This window comes from Pelophylax lessonae (genome assembly GCF_965119305.1).
Source record: "Pelophylax lessonae genome assembly, chromosome: 1".
Lineage (NCBI taxonomy): Eukaryota > Metazoa > Chordata > Amphibia > Anura > Ranidae > Pelophylax > Pelophylax lessonae.
In genome coordinates this window covers 492,327,967-492,345,091 of record NC_138768.1, presented here as the reverse complement: position 1 = coordinate 492,345,091, position 17,125 = coordinate 492,327,967, and the positions used below count along the sequence as shown (strand labels likewise).

At 48.1% G+C, this 17,125-nt stretch overlaps 1 protein-coding gene across 1 annotated transcript in view; it reads left to right on the top strand.

Moving 5' to 3' along the window:
• The window catches only part of TIMM44 (translocase of inner mitochondrial membrane 44), a 645,415-nt gene that overhangs the window by 48,322 nt on the left and 579,968 nt on the right, over positions 1–17,125 (top strand). Inside the window, exon 2 of the mRNA XM_082244204.1 lies at positions 7,111–7,215. Coding sequence (XP_082100330.1) covers positions 7,111–7,215 — 105 coding nt within the window. The remainder of the gene's footprint in view (positions 1–7,110; positions 7,216–17,125) is intronic.

The window sequence follows — 17,125 nt, the reverse complement described above, 5'->3', positions numbered from 1 at the left end:
AAAGCTCCACGCCACCCTGTCAAAAGCCTTTTCTGCATCCGTTGACAACAAGACCAGTTTGCTTCTTGATTTCCGTGCCAAATGGTTAAGGTCTATTGCCCGTATCGTGTTGTCTCGTGCTGGCACAAAACCCACCTGGTCAAAATGCACCAGGTGGGGAATGTGCGGCAACAAACGATTGGCTAAGATCTTGGAGAACAATTTAGTATCGGAATTTAACAACGATATGGGACGATAACTGCTGCATAATAAGGGATCCTTCCCTTCTTTAGGAATAAGAGCAATATATGCTCTTAAGAGTCCGGTGGGAACCCTGTATCCTTTCTAACTGCATTAAAATGTTGTAATAAGGGTTTAGTAAGGGGCTTTTTAAACTTCTGGTAATGGGATAGAGTGAATCCATCTGGCCCAGGAGCTTTGCGTGGTCTTGTCTGTGCAATGGCAAGGTATAATTCTTCTTCCGATATCTCCCTTTCTAGAGCATGTGCCTGTTCCTCTGTCAGAGAGGGCATCCCTGAGGCTTGCAAGTATTCCTCTATTTGTTCCTTTTCCTTTTGATGGAAAACCTTTTTTTCCCCTCTCCACATTTCTGGAGATTATATAAAGATTTATAAAAAGATCAAAACTCGGCAGCAATATCTGATGAGGTATGTAACTCTCCACCCCCCTTTCTTTGTATTCGAGAGATGTGGGTCTGTCTCCTAGGACCCCTAAGTACCCGTGCCAACATTAACCCGGGTTTATTCGAGTATTCATAGCAATGCCGTTTGTACCATAACATTGCCCTTATTGTCCTCTGGAACAAAATACCATTCAGCTCCTCTCTTGCATTTGTAAGAGGAGTCAAATGCGACTCTGCCAAGGACATCTTATGCTGTTGGCTAAGGGTCTCTATCTTAAACAGTAGATCTTTAACTTTTTTTTCCTGCTCTTTTTTACGTTGGGAACCTATACGTATAAGTACCCCCCGAATTACACATCTGTGTGCCTCCCATAAGACTGACGGCGTAATGGAGTCGGTTGTATTTTCCAAGAAATAGGTAGCCAATGCCTCATCTAATTGTGTCTCTGTCTCCTGAGATTGAAGTATAGGTTCATTTAAGCGCCAAGTAGAAGGTCTGGGTATCCTGTTTTCCCACTCTATCGTCACATATGCAGGTGCATGATCAGAGATGGAAAAGTCCTCTATATCAGATGCCCTGACCAGAGGGAGATCTGATTGAGTCACAAGGATAAGATCAATACGTGTGTAGGCGCTGTGGACTGGCGAGTAGAATTTATCGTTTCTCTCTCCCGGATGCATCAACCTCCATGGGTCAACAAGATCCAGGAGAGAGATTTCTCGTTGCAATTTCCGTAAACATACATAGGACGTACTAGATACCTTCCTGGATGTATCAATAAGTGGCTCAGCTAGCTACATAATTGAAATCGCCCCCCTTTACCAAGTGTCCCTCTCGGAACTCAAGGACTATTGGGAGTAACTTCTGTAAGAACCCTAGATGCTCAGAGTTAGGAAAGTATACATTTAGAAATGTAAGCATTATTCGCCCTATACACCCCTTGATCAATAAATATCTGCCCAGGGGGTCTGCTTTTTCTTCCCTGAATGACCAGGCCATGGATTTAGAAATCAAAACACTGACACCCTTAGACTTTGGGATAGGGGATGGGGCATGATATGACCAAGGAAAATCTCTATTGTGAAACCTGGGAAGGGAGTCTTTGCGAAAATAAGTCTCTTTGATGAAAGCTATATGAGTGGACTCCCTTCTCAGATCCCCCAACAGTCTCCATCGTTTCTGGGGTGTGGAAAGGCCTCTAGCGTTTAAGGTAGTAATTTTACACCCGGTCATCATGCGTCCCACCATGCCTGTTCCGGGTCCCATGTTTGACAATCCCCAGCCCACACTAATACATTTAGCAGCACACAAAAAAAAGGGGAAACATTTCCAAAGGGGAAACACCTACTACACTTACTAAGATGCACTAATAAATGGTTAAATATTAACCCAGCGCAACCAGGCGCTATCTATTGTGGTGAAAAGTAGATACCTGGACACCTACAGGCTAAGGAAAGCAAAAAATGAAAAATAGAATATCCTAGGATCAAAAAGACCCCTGTTTTATCCACTTATGCATGTGTCTATGGATAGTATCTAAGAAAAAATGATAAAAAAACGGAACTAAAGAAAAAAAAAATATCCAAGATTTAGGAGACCCATTCCGATGGGCGCCAACCTCCCATATTATACAAAAACAAACCAATCCTGTTTACCCTAACAGGATGTTGTTAACCTCCAATGATCTCCTACACACCGCTCCAGACCCCATTAGCCCAGGATACCCCAACCATCCACCCCCCTTCTCTTCTCATTCTACAATTGTGCAACCGGAGAAAATATCCTAATTAAGTCCCTCCATCCTGACTAGGCAGGATAGGGGAACTGACAGTTTCAGTTGCAGTCATTTCCCTTTGCTTTCTCCGGCGATTGGTATTTTGCCCTCCCAAAATGAGAAGCCAATCTTCCACTTCAATAGGAGGGAACTCAAGAAAAGCAAAAAGGTCCTGTAACTGATCAGGCCATTTCAAGATGAAAGTATTTGCATTCTTTATTACAATCAAATGAAATGGGTGGCCCCAGTGATACGTGGCCCCTTTATTCCGTATGACCTCCAACAAGGGTTTCAATGATGCCCTCATGCGAAGTGTGTTTCGGGAAAGGTCTGGTAGCAATTTGATATTCATGCCTTCATATTCCAATGGATTCTGGGCCCACGCCCGCCTCATTATCTCCTCTGACTGAATAGAAATGGATTCTAATTATAACATCTGAATAGAAATGGATTCTAATTATAACATCTGACACCAGATCTTTATCTGCCCTCTGTGGGGCTTTCACCCTGTGGACTCTATCGATTTCAATAATGTCCTCCAAGGGGGTTTCCCAATAAATTATTGAAAATCCCCATCACTACGGACTTTAACTCATGGCCCCCAATTCCTTCTGACAGCCCTCACAGCCGAATGTTGTTTCTACGGCTGCGATTTTCTATATAGTCTTGCTGCAGCAAAATCGTGGTAAGTTGCTTTTGAAAAACTTCCTGTATATTTTCAATAGCCAAAATTCTGGATTCATGCTTAACTTGCACCACTTCCACTGCATTAACCCTGGCATCTGTTTCATCTATTTTCAATTTAACCACTTTAGCCCTGCTCACTGTGCCTCTACTGCGGCACAGTGGCTCGTTATCGTCCAGCGACGTAGACCTACGTCGCTGGACTCCTCCCCTTGTGGGCGGCGCTCGCGCACCGCCGGAGGCTCGCTCCCACTGTATTCATTCACAGCGGGAGTCGGGCCAGGGGAGGAGCAGCGGCAATCGCCGCTGCTCTTCCCCGATTGTCGGGGAATCGAGTTTGGAGATCCGCCCGCTTGTGTAAACAAAGCGGGCGGATCTCCTAAGTGACAAACAGTGACAGATTGCAGGGTTCAGCATAGCTCAATCACTCGGTCACCTCCCCCCACACACGTTAGTAAGCACCAGGCATACATTAACCCCTCCCTCTCCAATAAAATTAACCCCTTCCCTGCCAGTGTCATTTTTACAGTAACAGTGCATATTTATAGCACTGATTACTGTAGTAATATCACTGGTACACCCAAAAGTGTCACAAATGTCAGTCAAGGGTCCGATCTGTCCGCCGCAATGTCGCAGTCCCGCAAAAAAAAATCGCAGATCGCCGCCATTACTCGTTAAAAAGAAAAAACACCAAAAATGACAGAAATCTTTCCCCCCCAATAACTTTTGCGCAAACCAATCAAAATACGCTTATTGTGATTTTTTTTACCAAACATAGGTAGCAGAAAACAAATTGGCCAAAAATGTATAAAAATTTTGATTTTTACATTTTTTTTGGGGGGGGGGGGAATTTCATATAAAAATGTGAAAAATATTGTTATTTTTTCAAAATTTACGCTCTTTTTTTTTTTTTTTTTGGGTACGGCGTTGCTCGACCGCGCAATTGTCAGTTAAATTCGCACAGTGCCGAATCGCAAAAAGTGGCCTGGACGTAAGACAGCAAAATCCTCCGGTGGTAAAGTGGTTAATAGAGTTTATTTCAGCTTTTAAGTCCCTTACTATTGTGGCAGCCATTTAATGGATATCCTGTTTAGTAGGAATTGAGGCACAGAAGTCTCTCCACTCAGTTGTCTGCGGTGGCTGAGGCTGATGCAATTGGATCTGTGGCCTGTATATTAGTTCCGCTGCACGTTCCAGGGGGGGTTAGATAGCCGGGGGCTCCTTAGTATCACCTCGTCCGCCAGCTCCTGAGCCAGGATTGCTTTAGCTGCCGATTTTTTTTATTTTTTTTTTTGAGACGCTGGACCCGCTGCTGCCGGACACATTTCAGCCATCTTGGAACCCGCTCTGCCTTGCGGGGCTGCGGGACATCGGAGGAAGTAGGACGATATGTCTGGGTGTCTGCTCGGTGGTTGCGGCAGTTCCCAGGGTTCTGCAACGGACATGTATGCCGGCGGGATGCAGGTCTGGGGCGGCGTGTGTGAAGGCTGGATCACACCACTAGCTCAGGGAGCTCCTCTGCCTCGTGTCCTCATGTCTCCATAGCTTAGCCACTCCCCTAGCTGATCCTGGCCCAAATCTGTTTGTGTCTATAGTGCACAAATACATATATGCTGTTTTTTCCTTTTTTTTCTTAGAAACACTTTAATTCATTAGTCAACAGGTGTGAGGACTTCAGCCAGGAACAGACACAATTAATTACACTGCTGGGTGTTTACTGGCTGGGTGTAGGATAACCTACAGTGCTTTGCAAAAGTATTCGGCCCCCTTGAACTTTTCCACCTTTGCCACATTTCAGGCTTCAAACTTAAAGATATAAAACTGTAATTTTTTGTGAAGAATCAACAAGTTGGACACAATCATGAAGTGGAATGAAATTTATTGGATATTTCAAACTTTAACAAAAAACTGAAAAATTGGGCATGCAAAATTATTCAGCCCCCTTAAGTTAATACTTTGTAGCGCCACCTTTTTCTGCAATTACAGCTGTAAGTCGCTTGGGGTATGTCTCTATCAGTTTTGCACATCGAGAGACTGAAATTTTTGCCCATTCCTCTTTGCAAAACAGCTCGAGCTCATTGAGGTTGGAAGGAGAGCGTTTGTGAACAGCAGTTTTCAGTTCTTTTCACAGATTCTCAATTGGATTCAGGTCTGGACTTTGACTTGGCCTTTCTAACACCTGGATATGTTTATTTGTGAACCATTCCATTGTAGATTTTGCTTTGTTTTGGATCATTGTCTTGTTGGAAGACAAATCTCTGTCCCAGTCTCAGGTCTTTTGCAGACCTAATCAGGTTTTCTTCCAGAATGGTCCTGTATTTGGCTCCATCCATCTTCCCATCAATTTTAACCATCTTCCCTGTCCCTGCTGAAGAAAATCAGGCCCAAACCATGATGCTGCCACCACCATGTTTGACAGGGAGGATGGTGTGTTCAGAATGATGAGCTGTGTTGCTTTTACTCCATACATAATGTTTTGCATTGTTGCCAAAAAGTTCGATTTTGGTTTCATCTGACCAGAGCACCTTCTTCCACATGTTTGGTGTGTCTCCCAGGTGGCTTGTGGCAAACTTTAAACAACACTTTTTATGGATAGCATTAAGAAATGGCTTTCTTCTTGCCACTCTTCCATAAAGGCCAGATTTGTACAGTATACGACTGATTGTTGTCCTATGGACAGAGTCTCCCACCTCAGCTGTAGATCTCGGCAGTTCATCCAGAGTGATCATGGGCCTCTTGGCTGCCTCTCTGATCAGTCTTCTCCTTGTATGAGCTGAAAGTTTAGAGGGACAGCAGGGTCTTCATAGATTTGCAGTGGTCTAAAACTCCTTTCATTTTAATATTATCGCTTGCACAGTGCTCCTTGGGATGTTTAAAGCTTGGGAAATCTTTTTGTATCCAAATCCGGCTTTAAACTTCTCCACAACAGTATCTCGGACCTGCCTGGTGTGTTCCTTGTTCTTCATGATGCTCTCTGCGCTTTAAATGGACTTCTGAGACTATTGTAGTGCAGGTGCATTTATACGGAGACTTGATTACACACAGGTGGATTCTATTTATCATCATTAGTCATTTAGGTCAACATTGGATCATTCAGAGGTCCTCACTGAACTTCTGCAGAGAGTTTGCTGCACTGAAAGTAAAGGGGCTGAATAATTTTTCAGTTTTTTATTTAACAAAGTTTGAAATATCCAATAAATTTCGTTCCACTTCATGATTGTGTCCCACTGTTGTTGATTCCTCACAAAAAATTACAGTTTTATATCTTTGTTTGAAGCCTGAAATGTGGCAAAAGGTTGCAAAGTTCAAGGGGCCGAATACTTTCGCAAGGCACTGTATGTTTTTATGAATGCTTGCTCTAGAGTAGTGATAAATACTTCTGCCTTCTCCCTCCCCCCCCCCCCCCCAAGTGTGTGTGTGTGTGTGTGTGTGTGTGTGTGTGTGTGTTTTTTTTTTCAGGTGAGTTGCAGTTGTTCCTGGTTGAGCTCACGTGGTTGGCTATGTTTAGCCTTTGGGATTTATTTTTCTGCTCTTTTTACCCACCCCTCATGTTTGACACTGCTTTGGGACGTCCCAGTCGTTAAGAAGATTCTGAAGCTGTGTCCGTCAATGAGCGAAAGAGAAAATTGGATTTTTGTCTTGCCATTTCTCTGATGTTTGACGGACACAGCACCCACCCCTCTATTGAGTTTTTCTTCTGACACCGCTTGCAACAAAACTGAATGCCTATAGCAGGAGGTGTCAGTATACTGCCCCATAGGCGTGATGAAGCTTTTTTCTGACTAGTGTCATCCTGTTGGGGACAGCATAACCCAATGGTCAAGATTCTGGAGCTGCGTCCGTCATACATTAGAGAAAAGGATTTTACGGCAAGACAAAAATCAAATTTTTTACGATTTGTTTTTGTAGGAAATAATTGTAATGCTGCCTTGAATTAAACATATGAATGTTATGCTGCAGTAAAATACAAAATTACATTTAGTGAAGTATGTTATGGAAATGTGTCTAACACTGCTCTTGCTATTCTAGGTATGGATGCCCACTGTAAAAAAGCTTGCAAATTTCTGGCACGTTGTACCTTGCAGCAGTAATGGCACCACTCAGATGTATTTTCGTGCTTCACAGCTTAAACAGGTAAAATGATGTACTGAAGGAAGAAAAATAAAACCTGAACACATTTGATATAGTAGACTGTATTAGTTAAATCCTATGTACTGTCATAGCCAATTCATATACTCCTGCTTTACATCCTCAGAGTGCACATTCCCTCTCTCTGTGCCTTTCTTGTCAGTGTTTCACTCCTCTTTAACAGCATTTCATTGCAGATGGGCACTTTCTGTTTACTGTCAGCAGAAGTGCAGGCTTCCTTCACACATTTAAAGGGAAACCAGTAAATTTTTTATTTATTTTTTTCCCTATTGATCATATGTTAAATATCTTTCTTTGATTTCATTTTCTGGATAGTTGCTTGTGTAGCTTAGAAATTCTTCTCTAAACTAGACAAATAGCTTCTTTCTGTTCTTCACCTACACTATTTTCCTTTATCTGAATTTGCTAAAAAGGTTAGTTTTTTTTTTTTTTTTTTTTATACAGGCATGCCTAGACCTGCACAGCCCCATCCCTCCTATCTTTCACAAGATGTGATCTCCTCCTGTCTTCATAGCCTAGTTTAGGCTACATGCTTTTCCTGGGGGAGAGAGAGGGAAGGGGGCTGGTGGCGGGGGGGGGGGGGGGGTTTCATGTGACTGGCGCAATATATGAAAGAAATAAATATGAAAATAAATATATGAAAGAAAGAAATATGAAAGGGCTTATTTTAGTTATTTTTAACCCCATTATAACAGGTGATACAAAAAAGCATGCTGCTGCTACTAAACATCTTAAGCCTGGTAAACACCTATGCTTGTTTTGGTACTTTTTGCAGAAACGCACTACAGTTAATTTAAGATGGTTTCTTATGGAACACGTTCACATCTATGCTTTTTTTCAGCCACTGTGTATTTGGAAAGGGTCAGGGACTTTTCAATGCAAATGGGCGCTTTCTCTTTCGTTCCTTGACGGACACGGCTTCATATCTTCATTAGACAGATGGGTTATGCTATTCTTCCTAGAAGTAGGACACTAGGCGAAAAAGTTAACAAAGCTTAACTATGCCTATATTGCAGTCCCAGGTGGTATACTCCCACTTCCTGCTCTAGGAATTTTTTTTCTGCCTAGTCAGGAGTAAGGACCTAGCTCCTTACTGGGAACTCTGGTCCTGGCATTTTTTCCCTTTTTTTTTTTTTTTATAATTCTACAATGAAGTTTGTTTGTGTGAGAATTACAATCAACTGCCGGACTGGGTAACGTACTGGATATCCTAAATCCTTACGGTCATCCCAGTCTGGCCAGTGAGCATATGTGGGCCTCAGCTACGTGGTAGGTCGGCCGTGACGTAGCCCCACTGGACAGGGGCTGGCTTGCGAATGGAACATCTTGCGATGACACACACGACCTGAACGCGGCCGGAGTCGTAGCTTTCCTCTTGCCCAGCGTACCCCCCCCCATTCCTAGATGGGGAGAAGACGTGCCCAGAGTGGTGCCTGCCCAGGTCCAAAGGTGTGGTGGGTAGTACCCCCCCTCTCCCTCTGGAAATTTGGGGTGGACACGAGGCCCTCCCAGGGTCGGTAGGTCTCCCAGATGCCCTTTGCCACCCATGTGTCCTCCACCTTTTGGGTTTTCCCCTGCATGAGCTCTCCCTCCCCTATTCCCGTGGGTTGCCAAAGGTGTACTGGGGATTTTTAATTCTCATATGGGGATGGAAAGGCTGTCAGCTTGGTGAGGTGAGCTGTGACTGGAGGGGATCGGTGGGAACACGCTGAGCGGCCGGATGCCTGCTTTGGTGTGTTGAGTCCGGCAGGGGGGTCCCTGGGCCCCCCTGGCCATATACAATACCTCATGGGGTCCTAGGATTCGCGCAGCGCCGCTATTTTCTTATAGCCGCATGTGCTGCAGCTCGGCTTCCATTTTCCCAGAGATCTTGCGGCTACAAGAAAATGGCCGCCAAATTATCTATAGAAACAACCAAAAACATGGCCGCCGGAGTGGTGCTCGGCAGGCAGCCTCTAGTGACAAGCATGGCTGTTTCTTTTTCCTCTCGGATTGGCGTGTTGTAGGCTTTTGGCACTCCTTTCCCTCTCTCACTGCTCTTTGTTGATAAACATTTGGTGGTGAGTCCTGGGGTGGTATCTCCCTGTCTCTCCTACTATTTCAGTTTTGCTGGGACCTGTGGTACCGTGGGAGTCAGCGGGGGTGGGGACAACTTTTTTCATAAATTTACACTGTTTCTTCTTACTATCGGCCCCAGGGTGCCATGGAGCATGTAGAACATGTCTCCCCACCTGACCCAGTCTGGGGGGGGGATCCTCAGGGTCCCACTCCTCCATGGCGGCCATGAGGGCGGTCCTGCAGTCTCTGGTATCTTAAGTGGACACTGTCTTACACGAGAGACCTGGCAAAAAGCATCCTTTGCCTTTACCTGTTTTTCTCTTCCTGCTCCGATTCCGGGGCTCACTTGGCCGCCGCGGAGGCGAGTCACCCTACGGAGTCTGCGTCTACGCACACCGAGTGCTCTGATGGTGAGGATGATTCCTTTTCCACCACCTCTGAGCAAGAAAAGGCTCCTGTAGAGGCACTGATTGTATCAGTGCAGGAAAATTTAAAAAATGGAGGACGCAGCAAATGCTGTACTGCTTCAAAGAGTGGCAAAGGCGTTCCCCTTTTCTGCCTGTTTTGACGAGATTGTCGCTAGCTAGCGAGGCCCCCCGAAATGCATGGTTGGGTTACCGAAGCATTTCGCTAGGAGGTGTCCTTTTCTGGAGTCCCTCCTAAAGTGTATGTTACTTTTAATCCTGACCCCCCCATTCCTGTACTGTCAGAACTGCTTTTTAGGGCTTGTTTTTGATAGCAGCAAGGGCTGCTGCTCCTTTGAAAATCAATCCTTGTTTAGATCACTTTTCAGAGGCATTTGGCAGGCGGTAAAGCGGCAATATGTTGCTTCTCACCTCCTGTTTAAGGCTACATTCACACCTGAGCATAGCGTTGTTACCGCGATTTTTACCGCGATTTACATAGATTGAATAGAGACCTATGGAAAACAGCTGTAATCTGCCCAAAAAGAAGCTCATGTACTTTTTTGAGCGTTGCGCGTTTTGCTCACAGCATCAAAACGATCAGATGTGAACAGGGCCATTGAAATGAATAGGATTTGTCTTGTTGGGTGTTTCGAGAGCTGATCCTAGAGCAGAAAAACTCCCCAAAAACGCCCCAAAACGCCTACATGTGAACAGAGCCATAAGCCCCGAAATGCAGCACCACCACACCGCAACCGTGCACACAGTTGCAGGGTGGTTGCAGTGCAGCCCTATTCACCCTGGGTATGCCTCCAGCTGCAGCCACCACATGTGTACATCCCCAGATGCTGCCTCTGCAGCTAAAGGGGGAGCAGATGAGGGTAGTAAAGACAGCTCAACCATGTGGATTTACTGCCCCTCCAACCTGACATGTGAACAAGTCCTGTGTTTTGTATGTGTGCTGCGTGTAGGGCTTCAATGGGCTTCCCTACCAGCAGAAATGCAGGGAAAGACTTTAAACTTGTGCTGCACCCAAACCACCCCATGTTTGCCAAAGTGTGGGGTGTCATTAAGAATTAATGGCACCCCTAAAGAGCAGAGCATTTGTCTGTGTGTCAGGAACGAGCACGATTCTGCGCGTGTTCTGCGATACACAGTAACGTGAATCAAACCTTGGGCAGGGGTGCCTCAAGACTGAAAATACTTTTCAAGGGCCCCCGACTGAAAAAAGGTTGAGAAACACTGATCTAGTTGAAATGCTGGTCGGCGGACCAGGCCTCCAAAAAGATTCTGACAGATCTCCCCTTTTGTGGAGGACCACCTGTTTGGAGCCTCCGTGGAAGAGATCATATAGGGTCTTGCGGGGGACAGAGAGTCTCGCCGCAAACGTGGCCCTGTCTTTTTGGCTCATAAGCGGCTCTTTTCGTCTCGCAGAGTCATAGGACAAGGGTTCTAAATCCTCCCTCTTCTTCTTCCAAGAGACCCTGGGGTGGTAAGTCTAAAACAGGCTCCTCTGGTCTTGCGGATAAGCCCTCCTCTGCCTGAGAGGATGCCCTCTCCTGTACTGGGGGCGGGGGTGTCTTTTTATATTTTCCGGAACTATGGACCACGTTCATCTAAGACAAATGGGTTCTCAAGTTGATTCGGTCCGGGAACTAGATCAAGTGTCAATCCTTGCCCTTGGCAAGGTTCTTCCCTTCCGATCTGTGTCTGCCAAGGGTCTTCCCTTCCAATCTGTGTCTGTCCTCAGATTGGCTTCAAGGCCTTCTGGGAGCAGTGCAGGATTTGTTGTCACAAAGTGTCATAGTACCAGTTCCAGACTCCGAACATTTTCAGGGGTTTTATTCAAACCTCTTTACGGTCCCCAGGAAGGAGGGGAAGGTTTGCCCAATCCTGGATCTCAAGGCCCTGAACCACTTTGTGCAGGTTCAGAAGTTAAGAATGACGACCATTCGCACAGTTGTGGCTTCTCCATCAAGGGAACTTTCTGGCCTACATCGATATTAAGCACGCTTGACTTCATATTTCAATCTATGTTGGGCATCAGCGTTTTCTTCGTTTTGCCATAGACGAGGAGCATTATCAATTTGTGGCGTTAACCTTTGGTCTCGCCTCATCTCCTCGGGTGTTCACAAAGGTGTTTGCCCCGGTGTTAGTCTTACTCAGACAGTATTTTGGTGCTGGGATACCTGGACGATCATCTTCTGAGGGTGGAGTCATCGTCTGTGCTGAAGGAGGTTTTGGACATCACGGTACAATCTCGGCAGGAGTTCGGCTGGACTCTCAATTTTTAAAGTCTGCCTTGACCTTTGTCCAACAAGTTGGACTTCCTAGGGCTGACTCTGGATTCAGCCTCAGCCTGGTTGATTCTCCCAGAAACAAAACTCTTGAAAGTGCGGCATGTGATTCGGCTCCTGTTGTCCAATCGCCGGTCGTCTCTCAGAGCTTTAATTCAGGTGCTGGGCCTGATGGTTTCCACCTTTTGAGGCTGTTCCATTTGCTCAGTTCCATACCAGACTTGTGCAAATGGGACAAGAAACCACAGTCCCTGGACAATCTCATCATGTTGAGTCGGGAGTGCAAGCGGATCTCTGCTTTGGTGGCTCCGCTCCCCGGCGCTTTGACAGGGAAAGTCTTTTCCCCCTCTTCTGGACAGTGGTTACCACGGATGCCAGTATGTTGTGTGTGGGGAGGTGTCCTGGGCACGGAATCAGCCCAAGGGTTCTGGTCTTGGTAGGAGTTCAGTCTGCCGAGCAACATCCTAGAAATTTGAGCGATCATGCTTTGCCTGTCCCAGTGGGCGGATCAGATGCAGGGGTGTCCAGTAATGGTTCAATTAGACATAGCCACATCTGTAGCCTATATTAATCTAGGGGCGCCAAAAGGGCCCTAGCGGCCAAAGAAGTGGTGGGCAGAAAGCCTTGTTACAGCCCTCTCTGCTGTGCACATTCCAGGGGTGGAAAATAGGCAGACGGACTACCTCAGTCGACAGGCAATGTCTGGGCGAATGGTCCCTTCATCTGAAGTGTTTAGACAACTGTGTCTCCATCTGCAGATGCTGCCTTTGGCCGCAAAGTCTTGCAGTTTGCTGTGGCAGAGATTTCTGCCTCTTGATGTATTTTTTTTTTTTTTTTTTCTGGTGTTCCTGGTTGAGCTGTTCCTGGTTGAGCTCCTGGTTAGTTAAGTTTAGCACTTTTTTGGGAATTTTGTTAATTGCTGTTTTTTTCCCACCCCTCATGCTGATAGTGCTTTGGGACGTCCCATCTGTCAAAGAAGATATGAAGCTGTGTCTGTCAATAAACAAAAGTGAAAACTGGATTTCTCTTACGTCCTCCGACAGTCGCCGCCTCTTCATATTCGTCACATATGGGGTTATTAGACTTTGCTCCGAAGGAGTAGCTAGGCAACAGAATATGTTAACATTAAAGCTTTTAACATATCCCCATGTGCCCCAGACTCTTTCTTTCTTTTTTGATTTTTTGTTTGAGTTTTCTCTCTACCTTTACTTAGCTGTTCTTTTTGTCAGCGTTAGTTAGTTCTTCGGATGAAGAGGATCATGCGGGCTGGGTCTCGGGCTGATCCCCCTGGTCGCAGGTCGTGGGTCAGTGGCTTCCCAGCCTGCCATCGAGCGTTCAGCCAGGTAACGCTCCTGGCACAGTGAACGACCCATCCCTGTTTGGTGCAGGGATGATTGGTGAGGTGGCTACCTCGCTGGACGCTGTGCGGTTTCTTAACCCCCATTCTGTGCGTCTTGTATGCGACTCTCCCTGCCTCATGTGCAGCGGCTTGTTCGCCTGTGCGGGTCCCCCACGCCATTGTGAGGTAAGTGTATCTATGTGGGGACCTGTCTGTCTGGGGGGGTGTCAGTCTGGGACTGTGTAACCTGCCTCTGTTCACACTGTTTGTCTCCCTATCACTCGGCTGCATGCTGTGGGCTGCAAGGGGGGGGGGAGCTGTGTGACACTGTGTGTGTCAGCCTTGTCAGTGTGAGAAGCTGTGTGCTGTGGGGCATGTTTTGGGCATGTTTGGGCACTATACAGCGATCGCTGCGGCGATCTGACATGTTTTTTTATATATGGATGACATGTGTGCATTACTGTACTGTGGAGCGGCGGTTTCGGCGCCAAACGGCGCCATTTTGCCTACACTCGCTCCGGCCGCATGTTCTACATGCATGGCGGCCATTTTCTTGTAGCCTCCCCTAGGCTTTCATAGAGCGCCCTGGCAGCATCACTTCCTCTTCTCCAGGAACACCGATCGAGGCAGCAGCGGCGGCGAGGGTCTCCTCAGGTTATATCCTTCCTATCCATTGCCTGTGTCAGTTTTATTGTCCCTGTGGGGGTCTCATTGTGCTTGTGTGTGGTGCGGTGGGCTGCGCTCGCCGCGCTTGTTAAAGGGGCAGTTAACCCTTTCTTATCCGGCATTTGTAATAGGGGCAATGGATTCTCAGGAGGGCAAATTTCCTACCGCCTTGGTGGAAAGCCAGGGGACCGCTGTTTCCCCCCCAGGGGGGGATTTAGCCACTATTGTGGCTGGCCTTGCTGCTCAGGTGCAGATGCTGGTGGCTGCTTATTCTACTAAAAGACCCAGAGTTTCTCTTTCCTCTGATTCTGAGGGTGAAGGTGATGGGGCTGTTATGGCGGGGGCCTCCTTATCAGGGTCCCGCTCCTCCCTGGATCTAGTGGGGTCCGAGGTGGAGGCTGAAGTTGAAGGGGTTGATAATTCTCCCCCTGGCTCGCCTGAAGAGCTTGCAATCATGGATGAATTGATTGCTTCCATAAAACAAACGCTGCGTTTGCAGGATGAAGTGTGTCCCCCCGCTACCTTGGCGGCTTAAGGGACGCAGAGAAAACGCAGGACGCCGCAGGTTTTTCCCTGCAATGATGATTTTCAGCGCGCTGTTAAGGAACAATGGCGCAATCTGCGCAAACCTTTTGCTGTACCAAGTAGGTTCAAGCTGCGTTGTCCTTTCTCGCCTTCCACTGATGAAAGGTGGTGTGTGCCATCCCCAGTGGATCACGCAATTGCGGTTTTAAACAAATCCACTGCGATTCCTGCAGAGGATTCCCCTGTGTTCCGTGATGCCACGGATAGGAGATTGGAGTCTCTTGCCCGTCATACTTATTCTGTTACGGGTTCTATGCTTAAGGCTCTGTTTGCCTCTCTCATGGCGGCCCAGGCGGTCGCAAGTCGGACGCAGATGCTTAGGCGCGTCCTAGTGGCCGATTCGGCCTCGCCGGCGACCCTGGATATGGTGGATCAAATCCACCAGGGTGTCATGTATCTGTGTGATGCGGACTTGGACCTAGTCCCGTTGGCTGCACGTGTGCACAGCGTGGCGGTGTTGTCTCGCCGCCTGGTTTGGTTGAAATGTTGGTCGGTGGACCAGTCTTCACGTAAGACCTTAGCCAATCTGCCTTATTATGGGTCTCGCCTTTTTGGGGAGTCCTTGGATGTGTTGATTAAGGGGATCAGAGGTAAGAGCACTCTCTTGCCCCATTTCCCCAAGGCTAAGGGGGCTTCTGGGAAGAAGCATGCTAATTTTCGGCCCCCTCAGGGGTCCTTTCGTGCCTTTCGGTCGCACTACAAGGGCAAACCGTTCAAAGGTCAAGGCTCTCAGAAGAAGCCCTGGTCTGGTAAACAGAAGTCCGGTCAATCCGGATCCGCAGCCCATAACAGTGCGGCCTGAAGGGGCGCCCTCACCCAGTTTTGGGGTGGGGGGACGCTTGCTCGGTTTTCTTCAGCCCTGGTTGGCCCGCGTGCGGGACAGATGGGTTCAGGAGATCGTTCGATCTGGTTACAAGATCGAGTTTCTCTCTCGGCCGGAGAGCAGATTTTTTCCCTCAAATCTTCAACTGTCTCCAGAGCGTTTACGGGACCTGCACCTGGCGGTGCGGGACCTGAGGGCTCAGGGAGTGGTAGTTCCGGTGCCTCATCGGGACAGATTTCGGGGGTTTTATTCCAATTTGTTCACCGTGCCCAGAAAGGAGGGCAAGGTTCGTCCAATTCTGGACTTGAAGGCTCTGAACCGCTCTGTGCGGGTTCGCAAGTTCCGCATGGAATCCCTGCAGTCGGTGGTGGCTGCCCTGGTTCCGGGGGAATTCATGGCCTCCATCGATTTGAAGGATGCGTATCTTCACATCCCCATTTTCGAGGGTCACCAGAGGTACCTTCGATTTGCCATTGCGGAGGATCACTACCAGTTTGTGGCGTTGCCTTTTGGTCTCGCCTCGGCTCCGCGGGTCTTCACCAAGGTGCTTGCACCGGTTCTGGCATTATTGAGGGCCCAGGGCATTTCTGTCCTGGGGTATCTGGACGACATTCTGGTTCGGTCTGCGACCAGCCAGGGTCTGGAGAAGGACCTGTCTGTCACGATGCAAACTCTGCAGGAGTTTGGTTGGACGATACGGAGTCCGTCGTTTCGTCTTCCCTACCTGGGAATGATTCTGGACTCGGTGCAGGCGAAGGTCTTCCTGCCGGAAGACAAACTCAGAACTCTTCAGGAGGAAGTCAGGTCCCTCAGGGACGTTCCGCACTCGTCTCTGCGGACGTGCATGAGATGTCTGGGATTGATGGTCTCGGCCTTCGAGGCGATTCCCTTCGCCCAGTTTCACACGCGGGGTCTCCAAGCGGAGATCCTGTCCATGTGGGACGGGCGACCTCAATCTCTGGATCTTCAAATCTCGTTGAGTCATCGCACCAGAAGAGACCTTCTGTGGTGGCTCCAGTCCCCGATGGTGTCCGGGGGCAAGTCGTTTCGTCCTATCTCGTGGACGGTGATCACCACGGATGCCAGCCTGTCGGGCTGGGGTGGTCTGGGCGTTCTGTCCGCCCAGGGAATTTGGTCGGAGGGGGAGTCTTCCCTTCCGATCAACATTCTGGAATTGCGTGCGATAAATCTCTGTCTTCATCGCTGGACGGACCGGCTGCAGGGCTGCCCGGTTCGGGTGCAGACGGACAATGCCACGGCGGTGGCCTACATCAACCACCAAGGGGGCACCAGGAGTGCCCGAGCGGCTCGAGAAGTGGCCGACATTCTGTCTTGGGCCGAGACTCATGTCCCGGCGATAACGGCGGTTCACATTCCGGGGGTGGAGAACTGGCAGGCGGACTATCTGAGTCGCCAGACCCTGGATCAGGGGGAATGGTCTCTCCACCCGGCTGTCTTCCAGATGTTGTGCGCGAAGTGGGGTCTTCCAGATGTGGACCTGTTCGCGTCTCGTCTCAACAACAAGGTGAGAAGGTTCGTGGCAAGGACGCGCGACCCTCGGGCAGACGCGTCGGACGCGTTAGTGGCCCCGTGGCATCAGTACAGGCTGATGTACGCGTTTCCACCGATTCAGTTGCTGTCCAGGTTCCTTCGCAGGTTACACTCGGAACGCAGCACGGTGATTCTTGTGGCACCGGACTGGCCTCGCCGGTCCTGGTACGCA